At 41.0% G+C, this 16,360-nt stretch overlaps 1 protein-coding gene across 2 annotated transcripts; it reads left to right on the forward strand.

Moving 5' to 3' along the window:
- Positions 1–476: 476 nt before the first annotated feature.
- On the forward strand, positions 477–16,103 carry tnk2a (tyrosine kinase, non-receptor, 2a). Of its 2 annotated transcripts, XM_026361001.1 has the most exons (21): positions 477–614; positions 1,576–1,675; positions 5,394–5,556; positions 5,754–5,824; positions 6,299–6,505; positions 6,630–6,779; positions 6,916–7,011; positions 7,226–7,407; positions 7,526–7,652; positions 7,749–7,895; positions 8,223–8,317; positions 8,673–8,867; positions 9,430–9,521; positions 9,656–9,700; positions 9,803–10,038; positions 10,187–10,390; positions 10,487–11,142; positions 13,144–13,282; positions 13,695–13,790; positions 14,375–14,502; positions 14,969–16,103. In XM_026361001.1, exons 3-21 carry the CDS (start codon positions 5,394–5,396, stop codon positions 14,973–14,975), a joined length of 3,036 nt encoding a protein of 1,011 aa, XP_026216786.1. In that variant the 5' UTR covers positions 477–614; positions 1,576–1,675; the 3' UTR covers positions 14,976–16,103. The 2 variants fall into 2 exon arrangements, with proteins under 2 accessions (XP_026216786.1, XP_026216785.1); XM_026361000.1 differs by lacking the exons at positions 477–614; positions 1,576–1,675 and having other exon boundaries at positions 3,273–5,556.
- The last annotated feature ends 257 nt before the right edge of the window (positions 16,104–16,360 follow it).

Below are 16,360 nucleotides of genomic sequence, written 5' to 3' on the forward strand. Positions count from 1 at the left end.
TGTTAAATGTTATCACCAGCCCAATATTTCAACTACAAGTTCATGGGGTTAAACAAGGTCTGCTTTTCAGATTAAAAGCTGTATTTGCAGTTGGCTTTGCCATTCACCATATAAAAACAATAGATGTGTGCAGAGAAATTAAGCCAATACCGACAAATAATAAAAAAAAAAATTATAAGGTGCATTTTTATTTGCTAAACTGGGAAATATTTGGCTGATAAATTGATAATGTGTCCGCAATTTGCAGTTTTAATAATGCATTTGTACTGTAGAATAATACTCTTTTATTTTGAAGCCCTGACCCCAAAACAGGAAGTGCCTTTATTTTGGTAGTTCCGTAGCAACACCATCAGCACCGGTGCCTTCGTGCGTGTTGATCTTACGCACGGTGACGTTCATAAATCTCGGCAGCCGTACTGTGGACCGTCCCGGACTTAACGGAGGAGAGAGAGAGAGAGACAGTGGGGAGAGATACATAACGGATCCGGTGAATTTAAGCGATTCCCCCGATAATCAGCGCGGCTCCCACCGGGCTGCGGCGGCTGAGAGCGGCGGACGTAGCGAGCAGCCCGCGGACGAGGGGACTGCTCTCCCTGCAGAGCCCGTCTTCATAGGTCGGTATGCCAGGGTTAGGTTTTATTATTCCCGGAGCCGCTGTTACGACATGTTGCACCCAAACAAAAACATTAGATTAATAATCAAAGTGTAAACAGCACGATGTTTGCGTCCTGTGTTGAGGAGGTAAACTGATGTTTCCATTGTGTCAGGCTGACAGGTGTCCACCTACTGGAACATGACTGAAGGAGGCTAATCAGCTGTTAAGTGGCTGCGTGTGAAGCAGCAGCTTAATCAATTAAAATCTATTCTGGTCTATTCATTAGAAATCTTCCCTTCATTCACCATCTGTGTGTTTTTTATATTAGTATTCCTCATGGTTTGCAGTAGCCTACTGTGCTTTATTATTCACCTGTGACGCTTAAAGTACTGCACTGTATTATTATGGTAGTACAAGTAACACTACTTTGAATTCAATATGTTTACATTCACATGTTATTGTACAAAATCAAGTTGATTTTTGTCACTGATGAAGACACAGTCAGCCTTTGTCCTTTTCCAACTTCACAAGGTAATTTCCTCGAAATTGCTGCTCAAAACCCAGAATAAATTCCAATTAAAAATACAGCATGTGATCTCAGTGGATGGAGTTTAAATAATAAAAAATAAATAGTTAAAATGGAGACCAAATGTATCTTTACTCAGCCAGATGCAGTGGTTACAGTATATCGTTAAATAAAAAACATGATTGTCACAGATAGAAGATGATTGAGACATTATTATTTTATTTTGAACAGTATTAACCTGTAATTTGACAAACATAGCTTGAACTTGTCATGAAAAGTTTCCCATGGGGCCAGTATGGAAACATATAGAAATAAAATAAATGATAGAAGCTGATGTTGGGGATAATATGCCTGTTGTTACTGGGTTGCCAGGTTTGCCTGTTGAAGATCAACTTTGCGTTGTTAGGTTAGGTTTCAAAATAAATCTTAATGTTTTCTTTCTCCCTGTTTGCAGACGTGGGGTCTCTACATTCATGGGCTTCTGCAGGTGACCTCCAGTGACCCCAGTCACTACAGACTGCAGCTTCAATACGAGATTGGAAGACCTGTGCAGGGTGAGACCAGTCTAACAATATGACTATTGCAGAGATAACTCATACATATATACAGCACAGTACATTCTCTGCTTCCCCATATTCTGTAAACAACAGATTCCTTCACTGTCATATACTGTCAGTTCAAAGATGTTTAGCACATGTTAGCATTATTAGTATTCTGAGAAACAATATCAACAGAATAGCTGCGGTATTGTGGTATGGGTGATTATCATAAAACACTGATACCATAAAGACCTCAGTTTCTTAAGCATCAGCCAAAAGCAGTTAGTTGTAATTGACTCCTCACAGTGTAAGTGTTTCATATAGCCAATTATCAAAACTATTGTTTTGATAATTGATAAAGACAGATTACAAAATAACTCTCAGTGAAAAGATGTTTTGTGTGGTTAATTGTACAAGGTGTATTAAATATGAGTAAAGGGTTAAACGTTGCTCTCAATGTAAACCCGTAGGGATCTCTAACAGACTGATCTGTGGTTTGACAAACAGCATTTTCATAAAAATAATAATCTATGAACAAGTGTCTAAAAAAGATAGAAGGTGGGCTGCGAAATTTTGATCGTGAGTCGCACTGAAATATAAAATAACTTCAATACTAGCTGTACTACAGTGTATACTTTCATTTCATGAGTGTTATAGTGTTCAGTGGAAAATATACTGACAAATGCAAATAATTTGTATGGCAAAAAAGCCAAATTCCTGAGGCCTTTCAAAATTGCAAGTGGTATTTTTCCACTATTCCTTAACATATTACAGTTTTAATAAAGAACAGCTACAGTGTCATTATGTGGCCCGACTGAACACAATAGCTCCAAAAGCTAAAACACCATCAAAGATATCTCAATAAATTCCTGTTATATTTCATGTCGTCTCCAAACCGCTGTGACTCTACAAGCTGACTGAACGGCAAATGCACCAAATTAGAGGCAAGCTGCTTCTAAAACTGGCATTTCTTGGTGCCTGTAATTAGTCCATGGGCATGAAATCCTACATGGAGATAGAGAAAATACGTTCTCATCCTCATCATAGAGGGAAATTTTAAGTCTCTGTTTTTTTTTAATGTTGCGATGGGAGCAAAGTAAATCAGCCTCATTCACACCACATCACTTTTAATGCCACTGAATGTAATCTAAATTTAGCTTTGCTATTTTTAGAGCATCACCCTCAATAAAACACATGCGCGCAGTGAGAGGAAAGTCTGATTTTCTGCTCATTTAGGCCGCAGATACACATGCATACATGAAATGAACACAAATGCACACACACTGCCATCACAGCTGTGGTTCCTGCACCAGTTAGTCGTCAAATGTTGTTACTGGCTGCAGCTCAGCACCTGAACCTATGTCTGCATTTATTGATCTACGCTATCTCTGTTATTAAATGTTTTATTTAACTGTTCTGCCTTAAACTTTAACGTTTAAGAAAGCGAGCACCGTTCTCAAATCCATCAAAAGCTTGAGATCACAGCATTTTGATGCTGTAAAATCTCCCAGTTTTGTTGTGTGTCTGCTAGTAAAGGGGCCTCTTGATGTTAAGTATGGGATTTGGGAGACTGCAAGAAACAGTGAAATGTAGAAATCTAGTGGCTAAGGACGGCCACATCCGTAGACAAACAAGGGCCAGATATTGAGAAATGTTGAGGTCAAAATTTTCCCTCCCATCAGTCTAAAGAATGTTTGATAAGCCACCAACCAAACTCTGTTGACATTTTTATGTATTAAAAATCTCTTCACACGATGGTGTAAATGTTGTTCCCAGTTTTTTTTTTTTTTTTGCCTAATCATGGTGTATTGATCTTTCACCTGTTTCCTGGCAGTCCATTCAGTAAATGTGAATACAATCCTTACGATTATATATACAATTTCTTTTTATCATCTTATCTCTCAATGATTGAGCGCATAAAACATCTAAAACATGATGAACTCTTGATTTCTCCAAAATAAAACTCCACTGCTCAAATGTTAATATAGGTTTGTCTGACCAACAGCTCAAAACCCAAACAGTTTATTATGTTAAAACCACGTAGACTAGTTTCATAAATGACATTGTTTAACAATTTCTTCAAAAATGTTCCGGAAATCAGCTTCAAAGAAGGTTTGTTTACATTTTCAAATGAATCGCGATTATTCCATCCTTCACAAATGTTATTCTGTGTGGATCAATGTCACATTTTACTACTGTCTACACCGATCAAATGCATGCTGGGAAACCTATCCGTATCCTTTCTCTTTGGCTGGACCGTCTATGCATTCACCAGTCCATCTGTCCGCCTATTTGTATCTACATTTTCTCCCCTCCTTCCTGCAAGCTCTCCCTCTCCCTGCCTCTCATCCTCTCGTTAGAGCTTCTGAATTATTTAACATCAGACAGTGCGCTCTGCTGCCGAGCCACGGGGAGATGGAGAAAGAGAGCTAGAGAGGAGAGGAAGTAAGAGAAGAGGGAAAGATGGAGAGAGAAGGGGAAGTATGGAGGTGTCCGACGCTGCAGGAAGTTGTGAGTCAGCAAGGAGAGAAAGAACCAGTGGGAGGGAAGACGGAGAGGATTTATAGATAGCTTTAGGTGATACAACTGGAGAGCATGGCGTCAAATGCCTCCCGGTGCGTCTGCGTGTGTGTGTGTGTGCGTGCGTCTATCGATTGAGCATAGAAGGTCATGGAGCTGAGAGCAGATTAGCAAACTAGACTGAGAGGCAGGGGAGCAGGGCGGTAAAGCTAACGCCTCCTCTGAATAGCAGCTAGACAGATAAAGCAAAGTGAAAAAAAAAAAAACACACAGAGAGAGAGAGAGGGAGACGTGTGAAGGACGACTGGAGCTGTTACAGAATGGGGGAGAGCTATATGTACCAGCGACTCCCCTACACCAGAGGAGAGGAAGAGGGGGGAGATGAAGACGATGAAGAGAGAGACAGGAAGATCAGAGAGAGTGCCGGGGGACAAATGGTAAAGTATGAGTTTGTGGGTGGATATGCAGTCTTTATTCATCTCTATGTGTGTGTGTGTGTGTCAGCGATGTCTGGGGGTTCATTCATGTAGGTAGGATGAACGTTTGTGAGGATGCATGTGTGTTTGTTTCATCGTTTATTTTATTCTAGGGCTGCAACTGAGGAGTGCACCTAATGTAATGATGACATTAAAACGCCCCTGAATTGATTAGAAAAATATTTTTAACTCGTGTCAAATTTTCTCTTTATCTCCAATTCTCGAATGTCAATTTAAGTTCTGCAGTGTCAGAAACATTATTACAGATAGATACAAAAGACATTGATTATCTCGTTACCATGACACCTGCCTAGCGGTGGGAAACACTGTGTTAGGCAGCAAGTGAACAGTCTGTTCCTCGGGGTTTGGATGTTCCTGGTATGCAGTGGTGAGTACCACGTCCCAAAACAGCTGACTACAGGTGCGTTGGGTGGGGCCTCATCGGTCACTGTGAGGATTGAAGGTTGGCCTTTTGTCCCTCTTGTGACCACTCTTCATTATTTAAATACTGTATGTTAAATCATTTAGACCAAAGACTGTTTAAAGATCCTAAAGGTCGAAGCAAAAATAAGAAATATCCCTTGAAATTAAAAAAAGCAATAAAGACCAAGTCCATTTCTTTCCTGTTAATGATGTTGCATCCTCTGAGATTTAACTCTCAATGTCTTGTCGTACTGTGGCAAATATTTTACAGGTTATTGACATTTTGTGAACATGAAATGATGTGCTGTGTGCAGATGCAGTGTGAGGAGGGGACAGAGTGGCTGCTGGAGTTGCTGACAGATGTACAGCTGCAACAGTACTTCCTGCGGATACGTGATGACCTCAACGTCACACGAATCTCCCACTTTGACTACGTCAAAAACGAAGACCTGGAGAAGATCGGCATGGGTCGCCCAGGTACGTCATGCCATCTGTTTCTGTTTTACTGCTGCCACTGTAAAGACATGTTGCTGCAGCCTGGATTTAATCTGTGCAGTTCTCACTGTTGGGGATTGGAAAGTAAATAAATCCACCAAGGCTAATTCAAGTTGATTCTACTTCATTGTGCTTTTTACAAGATCTGTTTTTAGTTTTGGTGATTTGCATTGATTCAGGTCAAAGGAGGCTGTGGGAGGCAGTCAAGAGGAGAAGAGCCCTTTACAAACGCAAGTCCTGGATGAGCAAGGTGCAGTACCACAATGTCCTGCAAACACACACACACACACACACACACACACACACACAAACATTACACAGACAGTTCTTCAACCAGAGCTGACCTTGTGCTTTTATTTTTATTTCATCAGTTAATTTTTTATTATTACTTTTGTCAGTTACAAGTTATGTCAGTGATCTACGTGGATTCTTCTGTCTTTCTTTCTTTAATAGAAGAGAACCAACATTTTTTTTTACTTAATGCTTCCATTTGTGGTATTTAGGCGGATTATTGTGTATTCTACTGTTTATTTTGCATTCATGTACATGTTGTTTTATGTCACACGTTTTGTGTCTGTTATCTTTTACACTGTAACATTTTAGCACCCAACATGTTGGAAACAAGTGTTATCAATGTGTTTTACAGATCAATGAATAAATTGGTTCTACCCATGAAAAAGAAGGAAACCCAGTCATCTGCCATTTCTCTTTGTTGGCTTTGCAGGTGTTTCCAGTGAAGCGACCTGACTCCGAATCCCCGCAGCCTCTCTCCCAGGGAGCATCATCCAGCCAGGCGCCAACCAGTAGCGAGCCGGGACCTTCCCTCACCTGCCTGATCAGGGAGTCGGAGCTGCAGTTGTTTGAACGGTTGGGAGACGGCACGTTCGGTGTGGTGCGGAGAGGCGAGTGGACCGGACCCAACGGCAGAGTGGTGAGATGAAGAGAGGCAGTAGAGTATTGTGTAGTTTGTGGATTAACATGTGCGTGTAACGTTGTGACGAGTGTGCAAAACATATGCAAGGCTGTCCACATCGCCCCTCCCTCTCTGTTTCTAGTTGTCGGTGGCAGTTAAGTGTCTGAAGGCCGGCGTGCTGGACTCAGACGGTCTGGATGATTTCATCAGAGAGGTGAACGCTATGCATTCGCTGAGCCACCAGAACCTCATTCGCCTGCACGGCATCGTCCTCACCCAGCCAATGAAGATGGTAGAGCACACACACACACACACACACACACACACACACACTGTTGAACAAATGAAGGCACCAACATACACAGAGGTACTTTACTACAGAACCTCACAGGTCATACAAATACTGCTTGGTGTGTGTTTGTGTGCAGGTGGCCGAGCTCGCCCCACTGGGCTCGCTGCTGGATCGCCTCCGAAAGCGGCAGGGCCACATCCTCATCTCCTCCCTTTGTAATTACGCTGTTCAGGTCAGTTAACGCTAAAGAAAACAATCAAAGAGGGACTCAAAGTGACGACAAGGTCCTCTTTACTTTAATTTCATCACATTTTCAGTTATTTCACCACGTCTGTGGATGTGGGGGGGGGCAACGCTGCAGTGTTTTCATTCTCAGATGATTAGATTATGTTGGAGTTTACCTCATGTGTGTGGTTAACTGTATCTCTGTATGCGTGCTTGTGTAGGTGGCTTGTGGCATGGCTTACCTGGAGCAGAAGCGCTTCCTGCACAGAGACCTTGCCGCTCGTAACGTTTTGCTGTCAACCAATGAAACGGTGAAGATCGGAGACTTTGGGCTGATGAGGGCGCTGCCAACACACACTGATCAGTACATCATGGAGGAGGGCCACAAAATCCCTTTCCCGTGGTGAGGAGAGAGCAAATGACGTGCTGTTTCGATGACTCTCATTTGCTCCTAGGCTTCTCTCAGTTTCTGTCTCACCGTCCTTTTTTGTCTGCATGTCTTTGTCCTTGTGACTCCCCAGGTGTGCTCCAGAGTCTCTGAAATCTCGTACTTTCTCTCACGCATCTGATACTTGGATGTTCGGAGTCACGCTGTGGGAGATGTTCACCCACGGGCTGGAGCCATGGCTGGGCCTTAATGGGAGCCAGGCGAGTGCACCCACAGACGAAAAAAAATCGCCACGTCTTGTGCTGTTTAATAATTGTTTAGTGCTGTGTTATTTATTCATATCTGTGCTTTTGCAGATCCTCCACAAGGTGGACGTGGAGGCTGAGCGGCTGTGCAAACCCGATGACTGTCCTCAGGATATCTACAACGTCATGCTGCAGTGCTGGAGCCCAAAACCTGAAGACAGACCCACCTTCGTCGCCCTCAGAGATTTCCTGCTGGAGGTGAACACACTCTTTCAAACACACAACACACGTTCATGACTCTAACAATAACAGCATAAGATACTTAATGTAGACTTAGATATTTTACTTGCTTTGTACCTCACTTATAAGTTGCCAAATAACTAAATGTAAATGTAGAAAGAGAAAGTAGGAGCTTGGAAAGTCAACAAAGTCTTGCACCAAGCAAATAAAATACAGTAAAATGAAGCAAGTGGAAATAAATAAATCAAAGTTGTATGAAATGATGTAGAATATTTGATCCTACTGATAATGATTCATTCAGCTCTTGCGGCAGTTAACTCATTAGCGTGTGTATGTGTTCTGCAGACCATGCCCACCGATATGAGAGCCTTGCAGGACTTTGAGGAAGAAGACAAGCTCCAGATTAACATGAACGATGTTATCACCATCATAGAGGGAAGGTGAGTGTGTTAACTTCAAAGAATGGGAAAAAACAGCATTGTAACAGTGCAGAATGAAGATCATTCCTACAGGACAACACACTGTTGACACTGGATTCCTTGCATTGTGGCAAATTACTGTAATGCTGTTTTTTGATTACTGACTCATTCTAAAAATATTTTGCCTTCTGGAGATGGGACAGACACACACATCTGTTTAGTCTTGTGTATGTGTCCTCAAATGAAACGGTATTCATGTGAAAGAGAGAGTCATATGAAAGTCTAATTATTAACTTTACATCTACTAGTAGAATATGTGAATACAGACTTTGGCACAATTGTGCATACACGTATACGTCTGTTTGTGTGTTTTCAGGGCAGAACACTACTGGTGGCGAGGTCAGAACAGGCGGACGCTGCGAATCGGTCAGTTTCCTCGTCACGTGGTCACGTCAGTCGCCGGCCTGTCCGCCCATGACATCAGCCGACCGCTTAAGCACTCGTTCATCCACACTGGACACGGAGACACAGACCCTCACAGGAGCTGGGGGTATGCAGACCGCATAGACAGGTAAAGGTTAGGTTTGACTTTAGGGGAGTTATTATATTGTGCTTTTTTTGTAGAAAGACATCTGCACAATCCCACAAAATAAGACACTTTCCACTGTATTAGTGGAGTTCTGTGGTTCTGTAAATGTAGGTTTGATTAGTTAGTTAATTATATTGTGACCTACTTGTACCTCTGATTCAGAATCCAGTTTTACCTTTGCTGTTACAGCTCTTAGACCAACAGGACCTCTTATATCACTAAATCCTGAAGCACTGGTTGTACTGTCACTCTCCACTGGAGTGCAGCAGAGCACCACCTGAGGTTCTTGAAGACACATACACTTTGCTTACAGAGCTACCTTTAGTATATCTACTGCAAGAACTCGGTGCCCCAGAGTGTGCAGAAGTCACAAATAATATTCACTGACTGTGGCAAATAAATATTAGTAAATGAATAAAGGTTCAGTTGTCACTTGACCTAACTTCTTAGTATGTTCTTTAAATAAATAAACCACAAAAAGCTAAATACATGTTTAATTAAATCACTATATTATATTAACCCATTAAATCTGCTTTTCTTTCAGTCTATATCTGGGGAACCCCATGGACCCCCCTGATGTCCTTGGAATGGACTCGGGCATTGCCAGACCAACCAAACTCCCCAACCGTGCCAAGAGTAAATTTATCCAAGCACTTGCTTTACTCATAATGATTTTTTTTGTATGTTTTTATGTGTTTTTTTAATTTTATTTAATTAGCTTAAAATGTTTAGGATTGAGAAAACTCATGCTTATAAACTTTCTTTATCAGAGCAGCCCCCGCCTCGTCCACCTCAGCCAGCTGTTCTGTTAAAAAGTAAGCTTCTCTCCTCTCACTGCGCTGTCTGTAACGTCCGAGCTGATCTTTGAATACACTCACTTACTATTTCATGACTCCGGTGTTTACATGTGTGTCTAGAGCCGTTCTACGACTCCGTAATGGACGACTACGACGACGAAGACGACACCAGCACTTCGTCAGGGCTGAAGAAGCTGGGAGTGTCCTTGGGTCTGAAGCTCCGCCCATGGGAGGGCTCTGGCGTGCGCTCGGCCAAAAGTGAGGTGTCGCTCATCGATTTCACCGATGACAGCTTCAGCTCGACCACGCCCTCGCCGCTCACCGAGTCACAGCAGCCAGATGAGGACACGCTTAAGGTATATTGTAATGAAAACATCTGACTCATTATGTCACTCGAAAACTCATCTACAACCTTCACAAAGGTTCCTCTGATGCTGCGCAGGTCATTCCATAATTCTGTTTTTATGTAAGCGTCCTTTCGATGTTTGTCCTTCTTCTCCTCAGGACACTCCCTCCATCCTGGACTGGCCTCTCCCTCAGCCAGCTTACGATGAGGTGACCACGGATCTCGACGACCAATCAGAGGACCAGGAGGTACGCTCCATCAACAAGGGATTCACTGAGGAGACGGCGGCTGCATCTGGGGCTGGCATGGCGGGCAGGAACGAGTCGCAATCAGCTGATCTCTTCCAAGAACTACAAAGAGAGGTGGAAATGTAGTTTATAGACCAGTGAGCAGGTTCTGTTTTCTTTTTATTTAGTATATCATTTTGAGCTTATCTCAGTCTCTCTCTGTGAATGTAGGTGATGGTGAAGCTGCAGGTTCCCATGGCAACTGGCCGCTCTCTTCCCTCCTCCCCCCTCCCAATGCCTCTGGCTCCTTTGGGCCCCCACCGACAGATCTACCTGCCTCCTCCCTCCCCGTCTTCCACCTCGACCTCCTTCGCCTCCTATTTAGAGGACCGTCCTGTGCTGCCTCCTCGCAGCCCAGTCCCCCCGCTACGTCCCTCCAAGCACAACCTCTCCACCCGCGCCAGCCACCAGCAGTCCCGCTCCAGCTCCATCTCTCTGGGCAACGAGGAGGACACACCTCCGCAGATTCCGCCCAGAGACCATGCCTTTTCACAGCCGGGGTCCCGCTCTTCCTCTCCCCTCCCGCTGGTGCCACCGCTTTCCTCCTCACCCGTGGCGCTGCCTCCTCCACCCCTTTCTGTCTCCCCACGCAGGGCATCGGGACTCCTGGGTCCCCTCCTGTCCTCCAACTCCCCTTCCTCCTTATCTTCCTCAACTCAAGCTACATCCCATCCTTCACGTCTTGCAGCTCCCGGGTCCTCCTACTCATCCACCTCCTTACTGGATCCTCTCACCTTTCGTGAGGGGCGTGGCCTCTCCTCACTGATGGACAGCTCTCAGAGCTCTGCTCCTGCCCCGCTGCCAGAGAGACCAGCTTTCCTGGAAAGGTGTGTTTCTGATAAAACAACATATTAAAGACTTCTAAAAATAGCTTACTAACTAAAGAACTAATGAATTAACTTGCATACCTCCTAATTAACCTAATAGTTCAACATTTTCAATAGTTCATGATACCACTGGCAATCCAGAAAGTTAATGAACCTAACCAAAACACAGTGAGGCATGCCCGCATCAACCCCACATATTTTTTATATTTGTAGGTATAATGGTACTTAGTTAAGGGTATTTAAAGGAGATTTGGGTACTTTGGACAGAGCCAGGCCGTTTAAGCCTAATTTTCAGTGTTTGTGCAGGCTATTACCACTGCTAGTTAGCTTATATGTGACATCATATTAAACATAGTGGTATCAATCTCCTTGTCTACAACTTGGCAATCAAGCGAAAAAAAATCAGGTTCTTAAAATGGCAAACTTATTTCATTAGGATTTCTCTGAAGTGAGCAGTTATCCCTATACTATTCTATTCAGTACAGACATATAGAACAGATATAGCAAAGATAAAATTATGAACATGAAATATAATATAATCAATGTTTGGTATTATAACAAATTAGAAAAAAAATAAGAAATTAACCAGCTTAGTCTGCTGGATGGACAATTAAACAGCCAGCTTCATAAGTAAGCAAGTTGCCCTGAATCTACCTGCAATTACTATTCTGTTGGGTAGATGTTCAACAGAGGTGGCGATAATGTAGGGGGAGCATGCAGCATTATTCAGAATGGTCATAATAATGATAATTAAAATTTCAATTTCAAAGTTTTCCTTTTAAGTCTAGTTTATTTTATCTTGTTTCAAGGTCTTCAGAATCATCCATCATTTAAAAACAACACAAAAGATGCTTGAAGAGAAAGCATCACTCAATACAAAGTGAGAAAGTGCTGTTTGACTGATGTTTAGTCAAGAACTCATTAGTCAGGCAAAAAAAACAATGTTTTGTTTACACAGGTTTAATCTAGTGCCATTGATTCGTTTCTTTTGTGACAGTGGGACTGTGACGTCACTTTTTTTTGTATATAGTCTTCCTTCAGTCCTTGTGAGAAGATAAATACTTGTTTTTTTTTTCCAGTAGTTTCAAATGTTCCTGTGAGTCACATAGCAAATAATCAAATAAACCTCAAACCCAAAAAACAAATTAATAGAATTGGAATAATTGGAAACAACGAATACATCAATTTTAAATATTTAGGTAGTTTTAATCCTCCATGTTAAAACTTTACTAAATTAAAGTTAACTCTTGACCTTGAGAACAGCATTCGAACAAACAGTCCACATACAGTAACCTTGCCACCTAATAAATCCTCCTGAGACCCTGTAATTCACTTTGTCCTCTGCGGAGGACATGCGTCTCTCTGTCGGCATCAATGCAAAAGTGTGTGCATGGGTGAAAGTGAGAACTGTGAAGCACTTTATCCTGTCATTTTAAAAGTGTGATGACCAAGTGCAGCTCCTTAACTATATTTGTTGCACTTGACTAAGTTTTACTGGTTATTGGTTGTATTTCTACTTTTGCTTCCACTCATGCTTTGGTGATGGATACAGGACAAAGGTAGATGTCTTCTACAGTATGTAATTTGTATGGAGGTGTGTGATCACTACCTGAGTGATGGAAATAAGTCAGCTCAAGTACAGCCCTAAGACCTCAGTAAGATGTAGACATGAGGTTAATGAATGCTATTTAATGATTTGATGAAATAAAGCTAAAAGCTAAGCTAACCATATTTAATGCAGAATTCTTCTTCTTTTCGTATTGCTGTATTATTTTATTTTGTTATTTTTTGTGTTCTCATGAAACTTCCAATGTTCACTACAGAGGATATACTTTAAATTAAACAATATTTTTAAAAAAATGTTACCTAAAATTACTGAAATGCACAAATGATTTTTCTGGGGTCACAGAAGGATAAAACAAAACACAAATTTAGTTTAGAAATGGATTTTTGAGTGTTAAAATAAAAATAATAAATTGTCATGTCTTTATATTCAATCAGATATGGAGCAGCCAACATGGCAGCAGTCAAACCCATGATGCAGCAGCAGCCTGGAGGAGCGAAACCAAACTCCTCCTACAACAACAACAATGGACGAACTGCAGCTTCCAGCATGCAACAGGAGCACAGCATCACACAGGTACGTGAATGAGAAAGAAGAAATTGATTTATTTTTTTGTTGAGAACACATAATGAATACAAATAGTTGCATAAATGCAAATGTGATGTTTAACTTTATTTGTTGCTGTCTATCTGTCTGTCTGGAGGAATGATTGTTTTAACATTAATTTAGGATCATTAACTTTCCGATTTATTTCATCACAGTGTGTTTGTAACTGCATTAACTTAAATTAGCTTAAAGTGCTTTCAGGTCCTGTGAAAAACCTCTGTGAACATTAGCTGATTTTGTCATGATGTTTTTATGTACACATAAGTTACTTAGAATATGCTAGCATTTATTTTTGTTTTATTGAGAATCTAAACAATTCCTAAAGCTACGGGATATTTTTTTAATGAATAAAAGATTAACAATAAGTGTATGTAACTGACAGGTCCAAGGGTCAGTGCACGGTGTCACACTGGAGGAGTGTCGTGCTGCATTGGAGACCCACAACTGGAGTATCCCTCAGGCCATAAAACATTTGAAGGTACACCTTTCTCTCCATATATATATATTTATTTATTTATTTTTAAAGTACTTAATTTGTCTCTGGGACAAGAGTTAGCCTTAAAAGCTAAACTGCCATCTGTTGTGTTAGATGTTGAAAAAAAGGTGTGCTACAAGAAGTGCATTTTCCCCAGTGATTGTAACCACATTCTAATAACATAATTTGTATTTTCTCAAGTTAATGCATAAAATCTTCTTGGAAATCTGTTATTTCACACCTTATTTAATACCTGAAGCATGATAAAAACAATGACACAAGCAGGCTCGCACAAACACACAAATTAGAAAAATTCTGTGTTTCTACTCGTATGATTCTTTACCAGAAAAATGACAAAGACAGTTATGTAAACACACATAGTACACACACAGAACCCAGTCAGATGTGACCATAGAATAATATACATGCAAAAAAATCAAACAGGGGGCAGTTTAAAATACACGGTGAACTGGAATAATAAGTGTTACAATGTGGATAGTACATTGATAGTACATGAACAAGATCATACAACAGTAAAACACAGCAGTCAGTACTTTTCAATACTGCCCTTACCGTGTGTACTGTAGGTGGAGCAGTTGTTTCGATTGGGGCTGCGGTCCAGAGCTGAGTGCGAAGAGCTTCTGCAGAGCTGTCAGTGGAAACTGGAACAGGCCAGCACAGTAATGCTGGATACATATGGACCACATCAAAACAGGTAAACACAATAAATCAACACCTTATGAGTAAGAGAAGCTGCAAGTCAAATATGGTGGACCTGAAGGCTCAATTTTGGGTACATGTGCACTTTCATAGCAGCTTATTTCATTTAAATCTGATTGACAATTGCTGGCAGTACAACTATTTGCTTTGTTACCAGAGAGTTATAATGCATTTTTAGTATGTAATGTGTTAATAAAACATGGAGTAGTAGTAGGAGGAAGAGGAGGAGGAGGCCACTTTGGGCAGGATTGCACACACTGAGTGAGATGAATCCTAATTAACATTCATAAAAATATGCATTTGACAAATCCACATATGATGAGTGTTGGATTTTCTACTCAGTTCCACTCTGTAAGGTGTTAAAACCTTAAACACTGTGAAGTGCCTTCAGGTGACTTCTGTTGAGATTTGATGCTATACAATTGAATGATGCCAAGTCTCTCTCTGTGTCTGTCTCTCAGGAAGTGACATCAGGAAGAAGCACTGGGTACCAGTCAACTACAGATGAGCTCCTGATGTCCTTGCCACAGTGAACAGCTCAATGACTCACCATTAAAAGGACCTAATACACAGCGATGCTTTTAATGAACGGAGGAACTTTTAAGGCAGTGCCTCACTCTGTACTGTGAATATCTGCTACTACCTGTGTCATACAAATGCATGCTCACCATTAGTTACCCGAGCAGCCTGTTGAATGAGTCACCCTATATACTTGAATTGTCGCTATTTATGTTTTTTGAGGATCATGTGAATTATGTTTAGCTACTGCTGACTTTTAATGGGTGTGAGTTTTGCCTTTGTTGTGTATGTGTGCAGGTTCAAGTGCGTTCGTGCGTGTGCAAGCATAAACTTACATTCATGTACAATCACGGTAAATGAGCACGGTTTTGCTGTTAATAAGCGATATATAAAATCAGGGAAATGTCAGCTTAACGCCACTGTTATATGTGTGTTATGTAGCACTTTACTGATTGTGTCAACACACAAACATATGTTTTGTGAACTGCTGGTCAGAAGTGGATAAACGATGTATCTTTTGCGTCTTAAAGCTTTCTGCGCTTTATATAAGGTGTGAACCGAGATTTCTAGTTTTGGTTTTCTTGTCAAAACATTGATCTTATTGTAGGCAATAAGATGTGAAGATAGCTACCATCTCCTCATAAATACAGGGTATTAGTTGAATCTCTACAAATTAGATGTTTAATTTATGCCATATAATATTAATTTCTATTAAAATTACTGCTGTATGATAATCATAAACACATGCTGAAGAGCTTAATTGTCATTTACCTGAATAAACTGGCTACTGCTACGTGTGCATGTGTGCATGTGTACTCAGTGCCGCAGGTAGAGCTTGCTGGGGATCGTAGCCGATAAAACTCATAGTTAACACATTTTGATCTTACGACGATGAGCGTGCACTTGCGTTTTAGTGTGTTTGTGTGTGGGCTTGCTTATGTTTTAGACATCTGTTACTAATGGCTCAGCTTTAAGTCACACTTTAATGTGACACTGACTGTGTTGTACTGTACAATTAGAGCAGCTTATAAACGTAAAATGAAAACATGGCCTCCACTGTTATATAATAAAGTGAAAGTTGAGTCATTCCCTTTTATACTTCCTTTTTAATTTTAAAAATCTGTATTTTGACTTTTCCAGAGGAATCACTACTGAAAATATAGTAGATCATTTATGCTGATCTATAATATAGTATATAAACAGAATAGTTACTGGTGAAGGGATGGCCAAATAAAATAATTTAAAAATTAATAAAATAATAAATAAAAACAGTATTTCACGCCAATGAATACAGTTTAAGTAAGTGTTACATATGTATATACACACACTCGCTA

The sequence above is a fragment of the Anabas testudineus genome, chromosome 2, assembly GCF_900324465.2.
Source record: "Anabas testudineus chromosome 2, fAnaTes1.2, whole genome shotgun sequence".
Lineage (NCBI taxonomy): Eukaryota > Metazoa > Chordata > Actinopteri > Anabantiformes > Anabantidae > Anabas > Anabas testudineus.